The 22,012-nt window shown below is 38.2% G+C and overlaps 1 protein-coding gene across 2 annotated transcripts in view; it reads left to right on the top strand.

The window, feature by feature from the left end:
* The window catches only part of BRD7 (bromodomain containing 7), a 49,707-nt gene that overhangs the window by 2,917 nt on the left and 24,778 nt on the right, over positions 1-22,012 (top strand). For both annotated transcript variants that reach the window (XM_069549823.1, XM_069549822.1), the window contains exons 3-4: positions 18,872-19,001; positions 19,330-19,387. In XM_069549823.1, the coding sequence (XP_069405924.1) occupies positions 18,872-19,001; positions 19,330-19,387 (188 nt within the window). The remainder of the gene's footprint in view (positions 1-18,871; positions 19,002-19,329; positions 19,388-22,012) is intronic.

The following is a 22,012-nucleotide window of genomic DNA, read 5'->3' as shown; positions in this document are numbered from 1 at the left end:
AAAAAAGTACATTTAAACATAAAACCAGACTCCTGTTCCATCCTTCCCAAACTTTTTAGTTTTTTCTTTGGATATTTATCTCCATTTCTAAGTGTTGGTTTATGTTGCTGTTTACTAATTTTATTTGTACATTTTTTATTGACATTATGTTACAGAAGATGAGAATTTAAATTAATGTCCTTATATAGCTCCATGCCCCCAGTTTCCCTTCCTGCATTCTTCCACTGTGGATACATCTCAGTTCTTAGTAAATTCAGTATTCAGTGTTCATTTCTAATTATTTTTATTGGAGACAAATGTAATATACAAATACAGGTCTGCTATTGGCCAGTTGGCTAATTGCTTTCATTTGTTTGGTTGTTAAGTACTAATTCTTCAAACTCTTAACAGATTTGTAAAAGCCACCTAGCTTCTGTATTTCACGTGGGCAAACACGTCCCTTTTTTTTTTTTTTGAAACATCCGTCTTGCATCCATCCATCCATCTCTGTTACTACCTGCTCTAATCTGGATTAGTTGATTAGACCTCCTGGGACTCCTTTGCCTGCTTTTGGATCCCATATCTTTCTCTTGATTTACTCCTTCGTTGTGGTGGAGTCTTAACTCTACAAACCCCCTAAGAAAGCATTCATAGAAGGTAGATAAGTTCTTAACGTGTTTGAAAAATTTTATTGTACTCTCATTTACTCTCCTCATAGAGATTAATGGTTTGATTCAGCATGGAACTCCAAATTGGAAGTTATTTTATGCCTGAATTTTGAAAGCATTGCTTGTTTTTCGCTTCCAGATTTGCTGCTGAGAAGTCTGTTTCCTTCAGATTCTTAGTTCTTTGAACATGGCCATTATGTGGTCTCTGAAAACGTTTAGAATCTTTCCATTGTCTTCAGTGCTCTGTTACTTTCGGTTCCGAGATGTTTGCTTGAAGTATTTCTATGATAATTTCCTTTCCTCCATTCTCTCTCCGCTCTTTCCAGGGCCCCTGCTATTAGATGTTGGACTCCTCAACTGGTTCTCTAATTTTCTTGTGTGTGTGTGTGTGTGTGTTTTTCTCCTCTGCTTTTTTGTGTTCTTCTTTCAAAGAGAGTTCCTGAACTTTGTCCTCTGGCCCTGGTCTTCGATTTTATTTCAGATCTTGTATTTTGAGTTTCCAAGAACTTTTTCATATTCTCTAACCATCCTTGTTTTAATAGCATCCTGTTCTTTTTACATGTGGTATCTTTTTTTCTCTGATATATAAATTGATGGGTTTTTTTTCTTTTAAGTTTTCTTTTTCTCCTTGCATTGTCTCTATTTTCCCTTCAAGTTTCTTCAGTTTATTTATTCCATCTCTTCCTTTAGCGTCAGAACCATCATTTAGTTATCTGTTAGGCCTTTGTAATCTATTTTTTATTTAAATGTGAAGCACAGAAGGGCAGATTATGTGCTTTGTGCCTAGACCAAGTTTGTCAGCTGATAGACTTCACTGTGGGCATCACTAACAGGGACCTGATCACTTCAATCAGGAACCACCAAAGTTTTACCCTTTCCCAGGTTTCTGGGGTTAGAACTTTTCTCACAGGTGTCTCCTTCCTTGCAGGCAGGAGGTATCTTGTTTTCTCTGATCTGGAGACTCCTCCACTTGCCTTTCATCTCCCAAATGTGGTGACATCTTTTATCCTCTGTGGTCTCCTCTACTCTTTCTTCCCACCATCTCATTTAACTGGAAATTGAAGTAACTCCTTTTAACCACTTCTGGTTTTAGTTCTGGCAGTTACTACTGTTATGCCAGCTAATATACTTTTCATTTCTTGTTTTATCAATTATCATCTTTTTATTAAATACACTGAATTTGATTATATTGTTGTACCATATTTTATATAACTTTTATTTATTATTTTTTAAGACAGATAGAAATTGAAATTTAGTGCTTTATTGCTGAACAAAAACATAATTGAGTTCTTTATATATACTATTTACCAATATTGTTCTTACCCACTGAAACCTACAGTGAGTTTTTTTTAATATAAATTTATTTATTTTAATTTGAGGCTAATTGCTTTACAATATTGTATTGGTTTTGCCATACATCAACATGAATCCCCCACTAGTGTACACGTGTTTCCCATCCTGAACCTCCCTCCCACCTCCCTCCCCGTACCATCCCTCTGGGTCATCCAAGTGCACCAGCCCTGAGCATTCTGTATCCTGCATCAAAGCATGGACTGGCTATTCGTTTCATATATGATAGTATACATGTTTCAATGCCATTCTCCCAAATCATCCCACCCTCTCCCTCTCCCACAGAGTCCCAAAGACTGTTCTGTACATCTATGTCTCTTTTGCTGTCTCACATACAGGGTTATCATTACCATCTTTCTAAATTCCATATATATGCGTTAGTATACTGTATTGGTGTTTTTCTTTCTGGCTTACTTCACTCTGTATAATAGGCTCCAGTTTCATCCACCTCATTAAAACTGATTCAAATGTATTCTTTTTAATGGCTGAGTAATACTCCATTGTGTATATGTACCACAGCTTTCTTATCCATTCATCTGCTGATGGGCATCTAGGTTGCTTCCGTGTCCTGGCTATTATAAACTGTGGCGATGAACATTGGGGTACACGTGTCTCTTTCAGTTCTGGTTTCCTCGGTGTATATGCCCAGCAGTGGGATTGCTGGGTCATAAGGCAGTTCTATTTCCAGTTTTTTAAGGACTCTCCACACTGTTCTCCATAGTGTACTAGTTTGCATTCCCACCAACAGTGTAAGAGGGTTCCCTTTTCTCCACACCTTCTCCAGCATTTCTTGCTTGTAGACTTTTGGATAGCAGCCATTCTGACTGGCGTGAAATGGTACCTCATTGTGGTCTTGATTTGCATTTCTCTGATAATGAGTGATGTTGAACATCTTTTCATGTGTTTGTTAGCCATCTGTATGTCTTCTTTGGAGAAATGTCTGTTTAGTTCTTTGGCCCATTTTTTGATTGGGTCATTTAATTTTCTGGAATTGAGCTTCAGGAGTTGCTTGTATATTTTTGAGATTAGTTCTTTGTCAGTTGCTTCATTTGCTATTATTTTCTCCCATTCTGAAAGCTGTCTTTTCACCTTTCTTAGAGTTTCCTTTGTTGTGCAGAAGCTTTAAATTTTAATTAGGTCCCATTTGTTTATTTTTGCTTTTATTTCCAGTATTCTGGGAGGTGGGTCATGGAGGATCCTGCTGTGGTTTACGTCGGAGAGTGTTTTGCCTATGTTCTCCTCTAGAAGTTTTATAGTTTCTGGTCTTATGTTTAGACCTTTAATCCATTTTGAGTTTTATTTTTGTGTATGGTGTTAGAAAGTGTTCTAGTTTAATTCTTTTACAAGTGGTTGACCAGTTTTCCCAGCACCACTTTTCAAAGAGATTGTCTTTTCTCCATTGTATATTCTTGCCTCCTTTGTCAAAGAGAAGGTCTCCATAGGTGCATGGATTTATCTCTGGGCTTTCTATTTTGTTCCATTGATCTATACTTCTGTCTTTGTGCCAGTACCATACTGTCTTGATGACTCTGGCTTTGTAGTAGAGCCTGAAGTCAGGCAGGTTGATTCCTCCAGTTCCATTCTTCTTTCTCATGATTGCTTTGGCTGTTTGAGGTTTTTTGTATTTCCATACAAATTGTGAAATTATTTGTTCTAGCTCTGTGAAAAATACCATTGGTAGCTTGATAGGGATTGCTTTGAATCTGTATATTGCTTTGGGTAGTATACTCTTTTTCACTATATTGATTCTTCTAATCCATGAACATGGTATATTTCTCCATCTATTAGTGTCCTCTTTGATTTCTTTCATCAGTGTTTTATGGTTTTCTATATATAGGTCTTTAGTTTCTTTAGGTAGATATATTCCTAAGTATTTTATTCTTTTCGTTGCAGTGGTGAATGGAATTGTTTCCTTAACTTTTCTTTTCTCATTATTAGTGTATAGGAATGCAAGGGATTTCTGTGTGTTGATTTTATATCCTACAGCTTTGCTATATTCATTGATTAGCTCTAGTAATTTTCTGGTGGAATCTTTAGGGTTTTCTATGTAGAGGATCATGTCATCTGCAAACAGTGAAAGTTTTACTTCTTCTTTTCCAATTTGGATTCCTTTTATTTCTTTTTCTGCTCTGATTGCTGTGGCCAAAACTTCCAAAACTATGTTGAATAGTAGTGGTGAAAATGGGCACCCTTGTCTTGTTCCTGACTTTAGGGGAAGCACTTTCAATTTTTCACCATTGAGGATAATGTTTGCTGTGGGTTTGTCATATATAGCTTTTATTATGTTGAGGTATGTTCCTTCTATTCCTACTTTCTGGAGAGTTTTTGTCATACATGGATGTTGAATTTTGTCAAAGGCTTTCTCTGCATCTATTGTGATGATCACATGGCTTTTATTTTTTAATTTGTTAATGTGGTATATTACATTGATTTGCAGATATTGAAGAATCCTTGCATCCCTGGGATAAAGCCCACTTGGTCATGGTGTATGATCTTCTTAATTATCTTATATAACTTTTAAATGTTACAGGTAATGCTGCAGTGAACCTCTCTGTTCACATCTCTTTGTATCCTTTTATATGGCTATCTTCAAGATAGGTTCGGGCAAGTCTCTCCCTCTGCCCTTTCTTGACTGTGGCTTTGAGTGTCATTAGCCACCTATATCAGAGAAGGCAATGGCACCCCACTCCAGTACTCTTGCCTGGAAAATCCCATGGATTGAGGAGCCTGGTAGGCTGCCGTCTGTGGGGTCACACAGAGTCGGACACGACTGAGCGACTTCACTTTCACTTTTCACTTTCATGCAGTGGAGAAGGAAATGGCAACCCACTCCAGTGTTGTTGCCTGGAGAATCCCAGGGCCGAGGGAGCCTGGTGGGCTGCCGTCTATGGGGTTGGACAGAGTCGGACACGACTGAAGCGGCTTAGCAGGAGCAGCAGCCACCTATATATTTTTATTTCATTGCAATTTAAGATGCTTTTGCATCCACCATTTCATGTGGACATAATACCCCGCAGAGTAGGGCAGGTAGGTTAATGATTTCCCCTGTGAAAGTGAAAAGTGAAAGTTGCTCAGTCCCATCTGACTCTTTGCAACCCCGTGGACTATACAGTCCATGGAATTCTCTAGGCCACAATACTGAAGTGGGCAGCCTTTCCCTTCTCCAGGGGATCTTTCCAACCCAGGGATTGAATCCACATCTCCCGCACTGCAGGCGGATTCTTTACCAGCCGAGCCACCAGGGAAGCCCAAGAATACTAGAATGGGTAGCCTACCCCTTCTCCAGGGGATCTTCCTGACCCAGGAATCGAACCAGGGTCTCTTGCATTGCTGGCGGATTCTTTACCAACTGAGCTGTGAGGGAAGCACTATATAAAGGGTAAAGTGGAAACTCAAAGAAGTGAAGTGAATTTGCCCAGGTCCCACTTTCCCAGGTTTCAGGGAGAACCATGAGACATTTCTGGGGTGTCATTGGTTCTGTAGAGGCTTTTTGGGTTATCCCTTTTTTTCAAACTGGACTGGGGAGGGGGACGGGACACTACAGAAGAACACCTCTCTCCAAGCTGTGCTCTGGATCTCCAGGGAGTTTTAGTAACAGCAGCTACCCCTGGTTTTTTCTTGGGGAAGGTTAGCTTCGTGACACCTGTGGGTCTGAAAGGGGCTAGAGTATATGTGGTTCTGAGGAACTGGTGGCTCTTCTGTCAGTTCCAATAGCAGAAAGGAGGAAGGGCACAAGAAAAGAATAAAACATGCCCTTGCCCTTTTCTTTTTTTTTTGAGGATAATTGTTTTATAATATTGTGTTCGTTTCTGCCATACATCAACAAGAATCAGCCACCTAGGTGCGTGCGTGCTCAGTCATGTCTGACTCTTTGTGACCCCATGGACTGTAGCCTGCCAGACTCTTCTGTCCATGGGATTTCCCAGGCTTGGATACTGGAGTGGGTTGCCATTTCCTTCTCCGGGGATCTTCCCGACCACAGGTATACATATGTGCCCTCTCTTCTGAACCCTCTTCCATCTCCCTCTCCATTCCACCCCTCTAGGTTGTCACAGAGCACTGAATTGAGCTTCCTGTGTCACGCAGCAAATTTCTACTTGCTATCTATTTTACATACGGTAATGTAGATGTTTCCTTTCTATTCTCTCAGTTGGTCCCACCCTCTCCTTCCCTCACTGTCCTCAAATCTGTTCTGTAAATCTGCCTCTCCATTGCTGTCCTGCAAATAGGTTCATCAGTACCATCTTTCTAGATTCCATTTACATTCATTAATATATGATATTTGTCTTTTTCTGACTTCTTTCACTCTGTATAATAGTCTCTAGGCTCATCCACCTCATTAGGACTGACTCAAATGTGTTCTTTTTTATGGTTGAATAATATTTTGTTGTATAAATATACCATGATTTCTGTATTTATTCATCTGTTGATGGACATCTAGGCTGCTTCTATATCCTAGCTTTTGTAAAAAGTGCTTCAATGAACATTGAGATACATGGGTCTCTTAATTATGATTTTCTCAGGGTGTATGCCCAGTAGTGGGATTGCTGGGTCACATGGTAGTTCTGTTCTGGTTTTCTAAGGAGTTTCTATACTGTTCTCCATAGTGGCTGTATCAACTTACATTCTCACCAACAGTGCAAGAAAGTTCCCTTTTCTCCATATCTTCTCTACCATTTCTTGATTGTAGTTTTTTTAATGATGGCCATTCTGACCAGTGTGTGGTGATACCTCATTGTAGTTTTTATTTGCATTTCTCTAAATAGGCAAATGAGCAATGTTGAGCATCTTTTCATCTGTTTGTTGGCCATTTGTATGTCTTCTTTGGAGAAATGTCTGTTTAGATTGTCTTCCCATTTTTTGATTGGATTGTCTGTTTTTCTGATATTGAGCTACATGAGCTACTTATATATTTTGGAGGTTAATCCTTTGTCAGTGTCATTTGCTGTTATTTTTCTTCCATTTTGAGGGTTGTCTTTTAATCTTGTTTATTGTTTCCTTTGCTATGCAAAAGCTTTTAACTTTAATTAAGTCCCATTTGTTTACTTTTGTTTCAATTTCCATTACTCTAAGGAGGTATGTCAAAGAGGATCTTGCTGTGATGTATGTAAAGAATGTACTGCCTCTGTTTTCCTCTAAGAGCTTTATAGTTTCTGGCCGTACATTTAAATCTTTAATCCATTTTGAGTTTTTTGTGTGTGTGGTTAAAGTGTTCTAGTTTCATTCTTTTACATGTAGCTGTCACGTTTTCCCAGCACCACTTATTAAAAAAGCTGTCTTTTCTATGTTGTATCTCCTTGCCTCCTTCCAAGATAAGTGCCCATAGGTGTGTGGTTTATCTCTGGGCTTTCCATCTTGTTCCATTGGTCTATATTTCTATTTTTGTGCCAGTACCATACTGTTTTAGTGTATCTTTGTAGTATAATCTGAAGTCAGGAAAGTTGATTCCTCCAGCACCATTCTTCTTTTTCAAGATTCCTTTGGCTGTTCAGGGTCTTTTTCATTCCCATACAGATAGTGAATTTTTTTGTTCCAGTTCTGTGAAAAATACCATTGGTAGTTTTATAGAGATTGCATTGAATCTGTAGTTTACTTTGGGTTATAGTCATTTTCACCATATTGATTCTTCTAATGCAATAACATGGTATATCTCTCCATATGCTTGTGTCTTCTTTTATTTCTTTCATCAGTGTCTTATACTTTTCTGCAAACAGGTCTCTTTTGTCTCTTTAGGTAAATTTATCCCTAGATATTTTATTCTTTTTGTTGCAGTGGTGAATGGGCTTGTTTCCTTAACTTCTCTTTCTGATTTTTCATTTTTAGTGTATAGGAATGCAAGGGATGTGCCTTTCCCCTTTTAAAGTGTTTTTCTAAAAGGCATTCATAACTTCTTGTAATTCATCATTTAGCCACTCTACCTGCTAGGAAGGTTGGGAAATGTGTTTTAGTTAGGGGCATTATATCCTAATAAAAATCAAGACTCTTTTACTTAGAAAAATACGAAGATAAAGTTTTAGGGAAGCACAGATTTTACAACACAAAACCCTGTAACTTTTCAAAGATGTCTTAAAATTTAGTAATGTCCTTTTGAGTAGGAAGGCACTGATAAAATGCCCAACAGATGGATCAATAATGTTTTTTCCTATAAAGCAATAGTCTTTAATACCATCCACTGCGTTTAATTACTAAGAACTACATATACACTTCACAAATAATAACTGGTAGTTAAAAAAGCAACTATTACATTCTAGATGGTGTGCTTAGTGCTTTATATATGTTTTCTCACTTTACTCTTTACCGTAATCCTATAAGTCTGGTATTATCGTCTCTTTTTTAAAATTGTGGTAAAATACATACAGTATAAAATTTACCATCTTCCTCATTTTTAAGTGTCTGGTAGTGTTAAGAATACACACATTGTCGTACCACCAATTTCTGGAGCTTTTTCACACCCATGAAACGGCTCCCCATTTCCTCCTACGCCTCCCCCTCACCCCTGGTAACCACCATTCTGCTTTATACCTCTCTGAATTTCACTGTTGTACATACCTCGTATACGTGGAATACAGTAACACAATATTTGTCTTCTTGTGACTGACTTCTTTCACTTAAGGTGTACTCATGTTGTGGCATGTGTTAGAGTTTCTGTCCTTTTTAAGGCTGAATAGTATTGCATTGTGTGGATATATCACATTTTGTTTATCCATTCATCCATCAATGGATATTTGGTTTGCTTCTACCTTTTGGCTATTATAAATAATGTTGCTATGAACATGGGTTTACATGTATCTCTTTGAGATCCTGCACTCAGTTCTTTTGGATGTATATCCAGAAGGAGAATTGCTGGATCAAATTATTGTCTCTTGTAAATAGATGAGAAAACTGAGGCTCAGAGAAGTAACTTGCTCAAGGACAGAGAGCTAGCACAAGAGCTCAAATGCTGCTCTTAAAAGAGCTCCTTAGTCTGAAAGGTTGTTGAAATGGACCCCAACCCTCAATCCCTTTACAGTATATGGAAACATAAAATCAGTGCCCTAACAGAGGCAGAATTTTAGTTCTGAGAGTCCTAGATTCCTTGGCACTGAGGGGAATCACAGAAGATGGCTCAGAAAGGAGCATTGGAGCTGGTATGCAGAAATCAGAGTATAGTGATGTTACACTACAGTCGATTTAGGGTCAACTGTATATTCTGAGAAGAAGGCAGTGGCACCCCACTCCAGTACTCTTGCCTGGAAAATCCCACGGATGGAGGAGCCTGGTAGGCTACAGTCCATGGGGTCGCTAAGAGTCGGACACTACTGAGCGACTTCACTTTACTTTTCACTTTCATGCATTGAAGAAGGAAATGGCAACCCACTCCAGTGTTGTTGCCTGGAGAATCCCAGGGACAGAGGAGCCTGGTGGGCTGCCGTCTATGGGGTTGCACAGAGTTGGACATGACTGAAGCTACTTAGCAGTAACAGTATACCTGTAGATTTTTGCATTAAAAAAAAATTTTTTATTGAAGGATAATTGCTTTACAGAATTTTGTTGTTTTTCTGTCAAACCTAAACATGAATCAGCCATGAATATACATATATCCTCTCCCTTTTGAACCTCCCTCCCATCTCCCTCCCCATCCCACCCCTCTAGGTTGATACAGAGCCCCTGTTGAACCTAGAATCCCAGGGACGAGGGAGCCTGGTGGTCTGCCGTCTGTGGGGTCGCACAGAGTCAGACACGACTGACGTGACTTAGCAGCAGTAGCAGCAGTATATTCTGAGCTATTATGTAGTACAGTAGAAATATTCTTTTCATATCATACAATTAAATATAAGGGATCATATGTATAAAAGGCCATGAGTATTATATTTCATGGGCTACTTAAGGTATTTTCAAAGATAATCGAACAACCCAGTTTTCATTTATATGCTGACTTGAGAAGCTGACCCCTGAACAGAATGTTGCATTACTGTGAAGCTAAGGAAGCTTACACACCCAGGAGAGAATTAAGAACAGTAGCATGACAGTGAGCAAATGTGAGGGTATCTATAGGGGACATAAGTAGTTCTTTTTTAAAGCACAGAATCCATGAAGAGCAGTATAGGATAAGATCCAAAAGGTGGTTGAGATGTCAGAGTATGGAATTTGAACTTGAATATGTAAGTAGTGGAGAGTCAAAAACTTACTGAGTGAAAGAAAGATAAAAAATTGACCCTTAGTAATGATAATCTGTTAACAGTATCAGCAGATATTAAAGAGACTAGTGAGTGTAGGGAGATTTTTTCATTGAAATAGCTCAGACGAGAAGTCTGTATTCTTTTATTGGAACTCAAACCTGTTCTTCAGAAAAGCATAATCTAACCCAAATTCTATTTTGACTGCTTTGCAAGTCAGCTTCAGGTGTAGACATTGAAAGAATTTAGGCTAGTCCTGTTACTAAGGATGTTATCAGAATAAAATGACAAGTGTTTTTCTTTAATTTTTTTAAAGTTATGAGCATTAGCAAGGAGAGGTAAGAAAGCCTTCCTCTGTAAACAATGCAAAGAAATAGAGGAAGATGCTAGACTGAAAAAGACTAGAGATCTCTTCAAGGAAACTAGATACTAAGGGAACAATTCATGCCAAGATGGGCACAATAAAGGGTATGAACAGTATGGACCTAACAGAAGCAGAAGATAACTAAGAAAAGGTGGCAACAATACACAGAAGAACTATACAAAAAAGATGTTAATGACTCAGATAACCACGATGATGTGATCACTCACCTAGAACCAGAAATCTTGGAGTGCGAGGTCAAGTGGGCCTTAGGAAGCATCACTATGAACAGAGCTAGTGGAGGTGATGGAATTCCAGCTGAACTGTTTTCAAATCCTAAAAGATGATGCTGTTAAAGTGCTACACTTAATATGCCAACAAATTTGGAAAACTGCAGTGGCCACAGGACTGGGAAAGGTCAGTTTTCATTCCAATCCCAAAGAAGGGCAGTGCCAAAGAATGTTCAAACTACCACACAGTTGCACTCATTTCACATGCTAGCAAAGTAGTGCTCAAAATTCTCCAAGCCAGGCTTCAACAGTACATGACCAAGAACTTCCAGATGTTCAGGCTGGATTTAGAAAAGGCAGAGGGACCAGAGATCAAATTGCCAACATCTGTTGGATCATAGAAAAAGCAAGATATTCCAGAAGAACATCTGCTTCATTGACTAGGCTAAAGTCTTTGACTGTGTGGATCACAACAAACTCTGGAAAATTCTTCAAGAGATGGGAATACCAGATTACCTTACCTGCCTCTTGTGAAACCTGTATACATGTCAAGAAGCAACAATTAGAACCACACATGAAACAATGGACTGGTTCTGAATTGGGAAAGGAGTACATCGAGGCTGTATATTGTCACCCTGCTTATTTAATTTATATACAGCATACATCATGCGAAATGCCAGACTGGATGAAGCACAAGCTGGAATCGAGACTGCTAGGAGAAATATCAATAACCTCATATGTGAAGTTGATACCACCCTTACGACAGAAAGCGAAGAGGAACTAGAGAGCCTCTTGATGAAGGTGAAACAGGAGAGTGAAAAAGTTGGCTTAAAACTCAACATTCAAAAAACTAAGATCATGGCGTCTGGTCCCATCACTTCTTGGCAAATAGATGGGGAAATAATGGAAACAGTGAGAGACTTTATTTTCTTGGGCTCCAAAATCACTGCAGATGGTGACTGCAGCCATGAAATTAAAAGACCCTTACTCCTTGGAAGAAAAGCTATGACATCATATTAAAAAGCAGAGACATTAGTTTGCCGACAAAGGTCCATCTAGTCAAAAGCTATGGTTTTCCAGTAGTCATGTATGGATGTGAGTTGGACCATAAGGAAAGCTGAGTGCTAAAGAATTGATGCGTTTGAACTGTGGTGTTGGAGAAGACTTGAGAGTCCCTTGGACTGCAGGGAGATCAAAAAAGATCAAACCAATCAGTCCTAAAGGAAATAAATCCTGAATATTTATTGGAAGGACTGATGCTAAAGCTGAAGCTCCAGTATTTTGGCCACCTGATGCGTAGAACTAACTCATTAGAAAAGATGCTGATCCTGGGAAAGACTTGAGGGCAGGAGGAGAAGAGGAAACAGGGGACAAGATGGTTGGATGGCATCCCTGACTCAATGGACATGAGCTTGAGCAAGCTTCAGGAGATGGTGAAGGACAGGGAAGCCTGGTGTGCTGTAGTCCATGGGGTCATGAAGAGTCAGAGTGAGTGACAAAAACAACAAGCATTCATAGGACATTATTCACAATGCTAGAGTTAAGTAAAACTTATTTTTTATTAATGTACCAGTTTATAACATCAGTTTCATTGGTCCAGCATTATATTTTGTCTTTTGTGTACATTATAGCATGCTCACCACCAAGATTTACTTCCCGTCCATCACAATACAGTTGATTCATTTTATCCCTTTCACCCTCCTCCACATCCCCTCTGGTAACCACTGCTATATGCTTTGTGTCTGTGTGTTTGGGGGTTTTGGTTTGGTTTGGTTTTTTCATTTATTTTGTTTTCTTTTTTGTTTTTTATGTTCTACATATGGGTGAAATTGTAACAGTATTTGGCTTTCTCTGTCAGACTTATTTCACTTTAGCATAATGCCCTCAAGATCTATTGATGTTGATGCAAATAGCAAGATTTCATCTTTTTTTTTATGCCTGAGTAATATTTCATTTCAGCATGGCATTTTCTTTCTGTTCATCCATTGATAAGCACTCAGTTTGTTTCCATATTTTGGATATTATAAATACTGCTGCAATGAACATAGTCTTACATCTTTTTGAATTAATGTAAATAAAACTTTCAATGAAAATTTAAACTTATTCCTATACAGTAGATTCCCGTTTTATTAAAGTCTTGTACTGGGTCCCAGGAGGCATACATATTCGTAAAAACTGACTTTTGAGTGTTTATGCTCAGCATTCTGAGTTCTTTACTATTTAAATACTTCACAGTTTTATGGGGTAGGTACTATTAGTATCTTATTTTGTTGCCTAGTTAACTGTAAAATAGGTTATTACTCAAGAGGAGAAATGAATGACGGTGATTGTTGAAAAAAGTGGGAATTCTGTCAAAACACAATTCCTTGACTTCTTTTGTGTGAATCTGCCACACCCAGGATCTCAGGGCTGCTATGGCTTATTCCAGTCAGCAGAAAATCTTCCCCACTTTACCCCGCTTGGCTGTTCTTTCCTGAGGTGATCCTCTTAGTCACACAGAATCTTCCAAGAGAAAAGGAGGACTCTTGACTAAGGACATAAGAGCAGTATTGGCCCTGTGACAGAAGGATTTTTTGTTTGTTTATTCAGCAACTATCTGCCAAAAACCTGTTACATATAATATTAGACTTAAATAATAAAGATAAAGTACAGTTCCTACTCTATAGGACCTCAGAGTTAGGCTGGGGAATCAGACACAAAAAGGTAAACTTCATGACCTGGTAAATTCTAACAGAGGTATGACTGAAGTGTTCTGGGAGTATAGAGGATGGTGTTCCTCATTCTAGCCTTGGGGACTAGGGGAAGTATCTAAGGGCTAAATTGTGGGACAGGTGCTGTTTTCAGCGTAGGGCCAAAGATGAAGTATAGCTTCAAAGTAATAAAAGTGATTTTTTTCCGTTGAATTATAAAGTCAACTGTTAAAGCAAAGTTCTGAAATTGTTTTGCAGTTTGCACTGGAAGCAATATTTGGATATAGGCTTCCCTGGTGGATCAGACGGTGAGGAATCTGTCTTCAGTGCGGGAGACCCAGGTTCACTCCCTGGGTCAGGAAGATCCCCTGGAGAAGGGAATGACTGCCTACTCCAGTCTTGTCTGGAGAGTTCCATGGACAGAGGAGCCTGGTGGGCTATAGTCCACAGGGTCGAAAAGAATCGGACATGACTGAGCGACTAACATCAATACCTATGAATGTTGTTGTTGTGAAAGTCACTCAGTCATGTATGACTCTTTGTGACCCCATGAACTGTTAACTCGCCAGGCTCCTCTGTCCATGGACTTCTCCAGGCAGGAATACCGGAGTGGGTTGCCATTCTCTTCTCCAGGGGATCTTCCTGACCCAGGGATTGAACCTGAGCCTCCTGCATTGCAGGCAGACTGTTTATCATCTGAACCACCAAGAAAGCCCAGATATCTATCTGTACATCTTCTGAAAAGTGACCAATCTGGAGGATAATACCTAGAACTTCAGCTGATAATTGTCATGCTTTCTTGTTCCTTCCTCATGCTATCTCTTAATGATTGATTAATCTATAAATATTATGTATTAGGCATTATTGAGGTTGGGGGTAGAGAGCTGAATAACATTTGAACCCCTCCCTCCCCACCAGGAACTCCAGTGAAACAGGCAAGCGTGTCTATCTATAACATAGTGCAGTGAGCTAGTAGTAATAATATGAGCGAAGATTTACTTCATTCAGTAAAAAAAAAAGTTTTACAAATCAATAAAATAACTTACCATTGAGTCATGGATAAATAGGAATCCAGTTTGATATTAGTGCAGTGTGCTTGTAGTTACAAAAATAGCTGCTGTTTCTCTCTTCTGCCTCGGGCCTACATACACTCAGAATATTTACTCTCCCTAGAATTCTGTTTCCACCTCCACCCTGACTTCCACCCCCACACTGGCTAAATTCTCTCCTTCAGATCTCAGCTCAAATGCTACTTCCTCATAGAAGTCTTCCCACACTTCTCCAGTTCTAAATTAGACTCATCCAGCAGTTATTCTCTCCTTGAAATCTGTTTGCATTTTTTTTTACCAAGTTGTTTAATGTCTGCCTCATTTTACACTGTCGGCTTCCTAAGGGCAGGGCTGTGTTTGTTTATCCACCAGTGTGTGTCCACACAGTAGAATGCCATTTACTTACTGAATGCATGAATGAATATTTACCATGTGCCCATGTGGTAGGCACTGTGCTAAAAATTCACATACACTTATTAATCCTCAAAACAAGCGTCTAAGGTACATATTGTATATATTATTGTGTCTATATTTTAAGAATGAGGAAATTAGGCCCCTGCTCCACCTTATGTAGTTATTCCATGACCTCATAGCTAATAAGTGTCAAAGCCAGGATTTGAACCCATTTTATAAACTGTAATTATAAACCCTCCTACCTGAAGTTAAATGGCTCTAGTACTTCTGTTTAGTTTTCTCTGTGTAATTAGCAAAATACGCTGTATTAACCAGACCTGTATTAACTTCTGGTTTTACATATCTTACTTTCAGTAAGTGACGTTAACAATTGGATTCTGTCGTATTTTGGAATCATGAAAAAGAAAATTGGAAGGTAGGAGTCATCAGAGCGTTAGGTGGAGAAAGTACTGTGGGGATCAAAGCCTCTGGTTTTATAGGTGAGACTGAGACTGAAACAGTAGGAGAACTTGTTCGAGTTTGCATTCTAGTAAATTAGAAGCTAGATCTCCTAGTTTCTAGTCTGGCAATAACATGTTACAGTATCTCCTTTCACTTTAGGGTAGTTTCCAAGTATATGTTATTTATATTCTATTTCTCTTTTGGACTGTAGCCTGGAAGGCTATATTCTCTTGCCATACCAAATAGTAAAGTGCTTACTGTAGACCAGGCTAACTAGATGAAGTTACCAGATAGGGGTAGTTCAGAAACATAATACCTTCCTTTGGTACTTTTTCAGCTTTTCTATTTCATGGTCATTTCACCATCTCATAAACTGTTAAGTTAAATAAATATCAGCAGTTGAATCTCTTATCTTGTAGCTGCTAAAGAGGCCTAGTGAAAGTCAATGAGTGCCTAAGAAGGTCAGAGTGTGTTAAAGATGAAGCTAGAGCAAGAACTTGAGCCTCTAGACCATGTGTCAGCAAACTAGAGCCAACACCACTTGATTTTGTAAATAAAGTTTTATTAGAGCACAGCCACACCCATTATGTTGTCTGTGGCTGCTTTCTTGCTATACTGGCAAAGGTTAATATTAATAGTTGTCACTGACATTATGGACCACAAAGCCTAAATTATATGTTACCTGGTTGTTCACCAAAAAAGTTTGCCAATCCCTACTCTAGACTTTTTGCACTAAGGCCTTAGTTCTTTCCACCTAGGAGAGTGCTTAATTGCCTTTCAAGCTGTCCTTTACCCACTGTTTACATTTAACAGGAAGAGATCTTCTCTCTGAGGTCTTTTTCCATTGAACAGATGTTCAAAACCTGCCAACCTACAAAAGATTAATGCCAGTTTTTCTGGGGAAAAGATAAAAAACTTCCATGAGTCAAAAATTACTGCTCCAGAATATGTCATAGGGCCATAAAAAAAGACACCAGTCAACTTAATGGAAACTGACCTCAAGTGCACAGTAAGTACAATTTATAACATTGTTCTCTGGAGCTTCAACCAGTCATATTTTCTGTATTAGATGCTTTGGACTATAGAATGTGAAGCTCTGTATCACTGATGTTTAGCCTAGAAACTTGTTAGTAATGCAGATTCACAGACTGTACACTAGACCTACTGGATCGGTAACTCTGGGGACAGGACCTAATCACTAGTGTTCTAACAAGACTTTCAAATGATTCTGATGCACGCTGACACTTGCAAACCTTCATGAGACCTCAGAATTTGCATTTCTAGTAATTTCCCAGATAAGGCTGATGTTGCTAGTCTGGGAACCACACTTTGAGAACCACCGCTTTGGATACTAGAATAAGAAATTAGGACGTAGACCAAGCAAATAAGATCCTATTGAGAATCTTGAGTCTCAGGAGTGTAAAATAGATAGTTTGGGGCAATTTTACTCTAAAATTTAATTTTTAAGATGCAAAAAACAGGATTTTTTTTTAACCTATTTCCTGGATGCCAACCATTCAGCTTTAGCAAAACATAACATTTTGCCGTTTGGTTGGTTTTATATTTTTTAAAGATATCAGAGTACAGACACCAATGAAGCTTTCTGTGTATCCTCCCAGAATCCATTCCTCTTCCTCATTCCCTAGAGAGAACCATGAATTTGGTGTGTATAACATGTAAACTTATTTTATAATTTTACTGCTTCTGTGTATATTTGTAAAGTACACTTTATATATTTTCAAAACTTACATAGCTGATCTTGTAACAGTTCTCAACTTTTTCCTCTGGAAATTATTTCTAAACATAATACATGCTGATACAGTGTAACTTTAGCCTATTAATTTTACCTGCTATGTAAATATGCCGTAATTTATTATTCTGTTTCCTTTTAGTAGGATTTTCCTTTTAATAAGTTCCTGATTTTTTACTATTTCATAGAGTGCTGAAGTAAATATTCTTGTGCATCTCTTCATGTACAGTTGTGAAAGGAAGTTTCTCTAGGGTATATGCCCAGGAGTAGAATCACTGAGAAGTAGGGTAAAAGGTTGTTGTGGGTTTCCCTGGTGGGTCATTGGTAAAAAATCCACTTGCCAATGCAGGAGACACGGGTTCAGTTCCCGGCTTGGGAAGATCCCCTGGAGAAGGAAATGACAACCCACTCCAGTATTCTTGCCTGGGAAATCCCCATGGATAGAGGAGCCTGGTGGGCTGCAGTCCATGGGGTTACACAGAGTCGGATACAACTAAAGCGATTTAGCACACACATGCACTGCAAGGTATAAGAGCCCATTCTTTTCAAAACTTGACATTTTCAGACATTTTAATTTTTACCACTCATAGAGATGTGAAGTACCTTCCGGTTTTTAAATTCATAAATCCCAGAGTTCCAGGGATCTTGAAGCTAGTTTTCATGTTTCTTAACATTTCTACATGTCTTTTCTGGGGCTTAGCTGTGATTTCCTTTACCCATTTTCTGTTGGGTTATTTGCCTTTTTACATGAATTTATAAATGCTCTTTATGTAATCTTTGCTAATATTTTGATTTATTTGTGTTTCTCAGTCAGTATCTGGTCTTTTATAGATAAGAAAATCTTTCCGTTCTTAAGTCATAAAGATTCTCTTACTCTATGTTGAGTTTTAAAATCAACTCTTTTACGTATCTAAAACTTATGTTTGCATGTGGTGTGAGGTAGAGCTCTAATCTCACGTGGATGACCAGTTGGCCCAGCACTGCCCTTTCGTAGCTGATCTGTCGTGCCGCAGGATGGGGCTCGACCGAGCTCTAACCTCACGTGGACAACCAGTTGGCCCAGCACTGCCCTTTCGTAGCTGATCTGTCGTGCCACGGGATGGGGCTCGACCGAGCGGCTTCGCTTGCACTTTCTGATCTGTTAGGACTTCTCTGTGTGCACAAGTCTGGCTCTGGCTCTCTGGTCTCTGTTTCATAGGTTTGTTTGTCCCTGTGTCAGACCCACATTGTCTTGTCACTTTATACAAACTGATAGCACACATTTTATTGTGACCTTTTTCAAACTGTTCTGACTGTATTGATGATTCACTCTTCAAGATAAATTATATGACTGGCTTGTCAAATTTAATGGAAAATCCTGGCTTACAATTTTGATAGGCTTTGCATTTTATTTATAGATTACTTTGGAGCGAACTATCTTTCAGTTCATGAACATGGTATATCTCCTTTATTCAGGTCTTTCACAATGGCCTTTCAATAATGTTTCACAATTTTTCCTAAAAGGTAATTGGTCATCTTTTATTAGATTTACTCCTGGTGTGTTATTTTGCTTCTATGAATAGTATTATTTTTCTGATTACTTAATTCTAGCATATAGAAGCACTTTCCCCTCCCATTTATGAACATGATATTCTCTTATTTCCCAGTAGATGGCAGTGAAATAACATTAAGATTTCATTATTAATCATCTTCAGTGGCATCTTATTTTTTTCCACTGAAATCAAATGATTTAAAGGAATCAGCTCTGAAATATTTCTAAATTATCTCTTTTTGTTCCCTGTAGGAGGATAAAAGAAAGCGAGATCGTGACCATGTGGATATTGAGGCAGAAAAAGACCTACAGTGTCAGGCCCCTGTACGATTAGACTTGCCTCCTGAGAAGCCTCTTGCAAGCTCTTTAGCCAAACAAGAAGGTTGGACTAACTCTGAATTAACTGTCCTGAATGAGGAAGCTGAAATTATTTTAAGGATGTTAGCCAGGGAAAGTTAAAAGTTTAAAAGCTGTTAAATTAAAATTTGTTTTTAAAAAAAATTTGTTTACATTTTCTTATATTACTGCTTAAGAACTTTAATTTCTTTTTCAAACTTCTTGTTCTCTTACTTCAGCATATTTGAAAAATAAATGGAGTTTCTGTATGAGATAATTTAATGATGGGTATGAGATAAGTCATCTGTAGAAAATAAGCTAAACAATACTCTCTAGATCTTCTCTTTTAAAATGGTCTTCTTTCTTTGCTTTAGAAGTAGAACAGACACCTCTTCAAGAAGCTTTGAATCAACTGATGAGACAACTGCAGAGGTGAATTTTTTTCTAGCATTTTTATAACATGGAAATTGAAATGGGAAATAGAGGATCCAAACCACTTCTTTTTATTATTATTATTTCAAATCACATATTGTGGCCTATATCCAAATGTACTTGATTTTAAAGTGGATGATAAATATTTTGCCTGGCAATAGTAATACTCCAAGAGGCTGACTTTTAGATGTTCTCATTTGGTTTGTTTTAACTGGCAGCTTGAAGAGTGTTACATAATCCTCTTAATGGCAGATTTTTCCTTAATCTAAAGTAACTTCTGATGTTAAAGCTTTAAACCAGGATTAAATAATACAGGTATTTCCATTTTGCTAATAGATCAAAACACCTTCTATAGGTCTGTGCTGCTTATCACTGCTGTGAGTGTTCAGTAATTACCAAGTCTGGGAGAAGAAACAAAATATCGTAAATAAGATTTGTACCCTCTCTTAAATGCAGAAATTTGTTCTAAAAAGTATAGTAACTTGGAAAAACCAATGTGAAGTTCTTAAAAGAGAAAAGAATAACTTAATCCTTGTTAAAATATTTATTTTGATACCTCAGTTCACTCAGAATTTAAAGTTTTAGCCTAAAGACATCTACATTATTAGCAGAGGATTCATGGATATAGGGCATGCATGCATTCATACAGTGAGATTTCTTCTGACTGTGTTGGACTTATATGTCAACCCCAGCACTTATCATAAATACTTTTTAAAATAAAGCTATCTGTATTCAACACCTATTCAGTTTTGCAGTGAAAATCAGAAATCAGTGACCTCTCTTCCTTTTTTGGTGTTAAAGAACAGTTGAGAAATTTACATCTCAAGTCTTAACACTTGAATAATCATTCATTGCTTGTCCCAAAGGAGTAAACAGGTAAGTACTGAGCATTCCAACTCAATTAGAATTTTTGACTATAAAGTGTTTGGCTACCTTTTAATTTTGTTTCTTGCAGTACAAGACCAGAATATAAGTTAATGATGTTTCCGTAAGAGAAATCTACTTGTCAGTCTCTCTCAGTCTGAGAATGTTCACATTGCTCAGAACATTATGGGAATTAGAACTCAGAGCCATATTTTTTTTAATAGCCTTAGTGATTCTTGGTCCTTGAGGCTCAGTGCAGATACTGGAAAAGAATGTAATTGACCAGGTTTAGTAATAGCATCTTTGGTCAAACCAAGTCGGACTCTATATTAAAATGACTAATTTTAGGGCGTCTAGATAATTTGCTCTGAAGAGGTCCACCAGAGATGCTTCGTGGTGTTATTCAAGTAACTTCTATGGATAGTATGCATTTGGATCTGTAAGTTCCAAACTGGACATTTTTGCTTATTCTCAATATTTTTTACTGTTACAGGTAGGTGTCCTGCTGGGAAGAACCAAGGCAGATACACACACACCTGAGTTCAGATTCTAACTCTGTATTTTGTCAGATTTATGACCTAAAACAAATAATTTGACCTCTGAGCCTCAGTATCCTCATCTCTAAGTGAGAATACCAGCTCCTTGATGGCTTTTGTGAGCATTAGATATAAAAATACATCAATTCCCTACCACTGTGCCTGGCATGTGGTAAATTTATTTTTTAAATTGCTTCCATTATTATGACTTTTTAATCATTATTAATGCTGTGGTTATTTGGAGTAAGAAAGCTTTGATATGCCAAATTTCCAGAGGAAAATAACAGTCTAATGAACTAATCATATAGAGCAGTGGTTTTCAACTCTGTCTATCCTGTAAGTACCAAAATTCAACCCTAGAAAAACCAGTGCCTGGACCACTCTTCCTCCCGCAAGAGATTCGCATGTAGTGGGTCTAGGGTTAGCCTCCCACCACACTGGAATTCTTTTTAAAGCGCCTCTCATGATTCTCATGTACAGGCAGGGTTAAGAACCTATGATAGAAAGCACTGGGTCTCAAGTTTGGAGGTACTATAACCTTTTTAATGTCCATTTTTTGAGCAGTCCCCTACACACATGATAGGAAGTTATACCCATTCATTTAAGAAAATATATATGGTTGTCCTTCGGTATCCACATGGGATTGATTCCAGGAGCCCCCATGGGTACCAGAATCCAAGGATGCTCAAGTCCCTTACAGAAAATGGCAGCAGTCCAGTGAACAGTCATCTCTCATACCCACGTTTGGGAAGCCCGCAGATACAGAGGGCCAGCTGCGCTCATGAGGACGCAACAGCTCTGTGGCCCGCCTAGAGTCCAAGCCCAGCTAGAAGCCAGTGTGGAAGGCTGCAGACGTGCGTTTTAGTCACTGCTTCTGCCTTTTCTCTGGTTAATAAAAAATACATAATATTAATTTCCCAGAGTGCAAAACATTTTTTAGTTAGTCGAGATTTCTTATTTTGTTTCATCTTTCCCTGTGTTGGAGATGTTGCGAATTAATTAAGCTGCATATTTTAAAAGATTCTGTCTTAAGGGTACAATTTATGTGTAAAGCATCTGAAACTTATTAAATAGTTATTAGTCTTCAAAATCATTACTTCAGTTTTTAGTGAAAAACATATTAGCCTGCTACAAATTCTACATCTGAAGGATTTCCTCTGACTTAATACTCCTTGACCAGTAATTTTGTTTGTAGTAGAAATAAAATTTGCTTTTTTCCTGTCTT

Source organism: Ovis canadensis, chromosome 14 (assembly GCF_042477335.2).
Source record: "Ovis canadensis isolate MfBH-ARS-UI-01 breed Bighorn chromosome 14, ARS-UI_OviCan_v2, whole genome shotgun sequence".
NCBI classification, from domain to species: Eukaryota; Metazoa; Chordata; class Mammalia; order Artiodactyla; family Bovidae; genus Ovis; species Ovis canadensis.
This window is presented reverse-complemented; position numbering and strand designations above follow the sequence as displayed.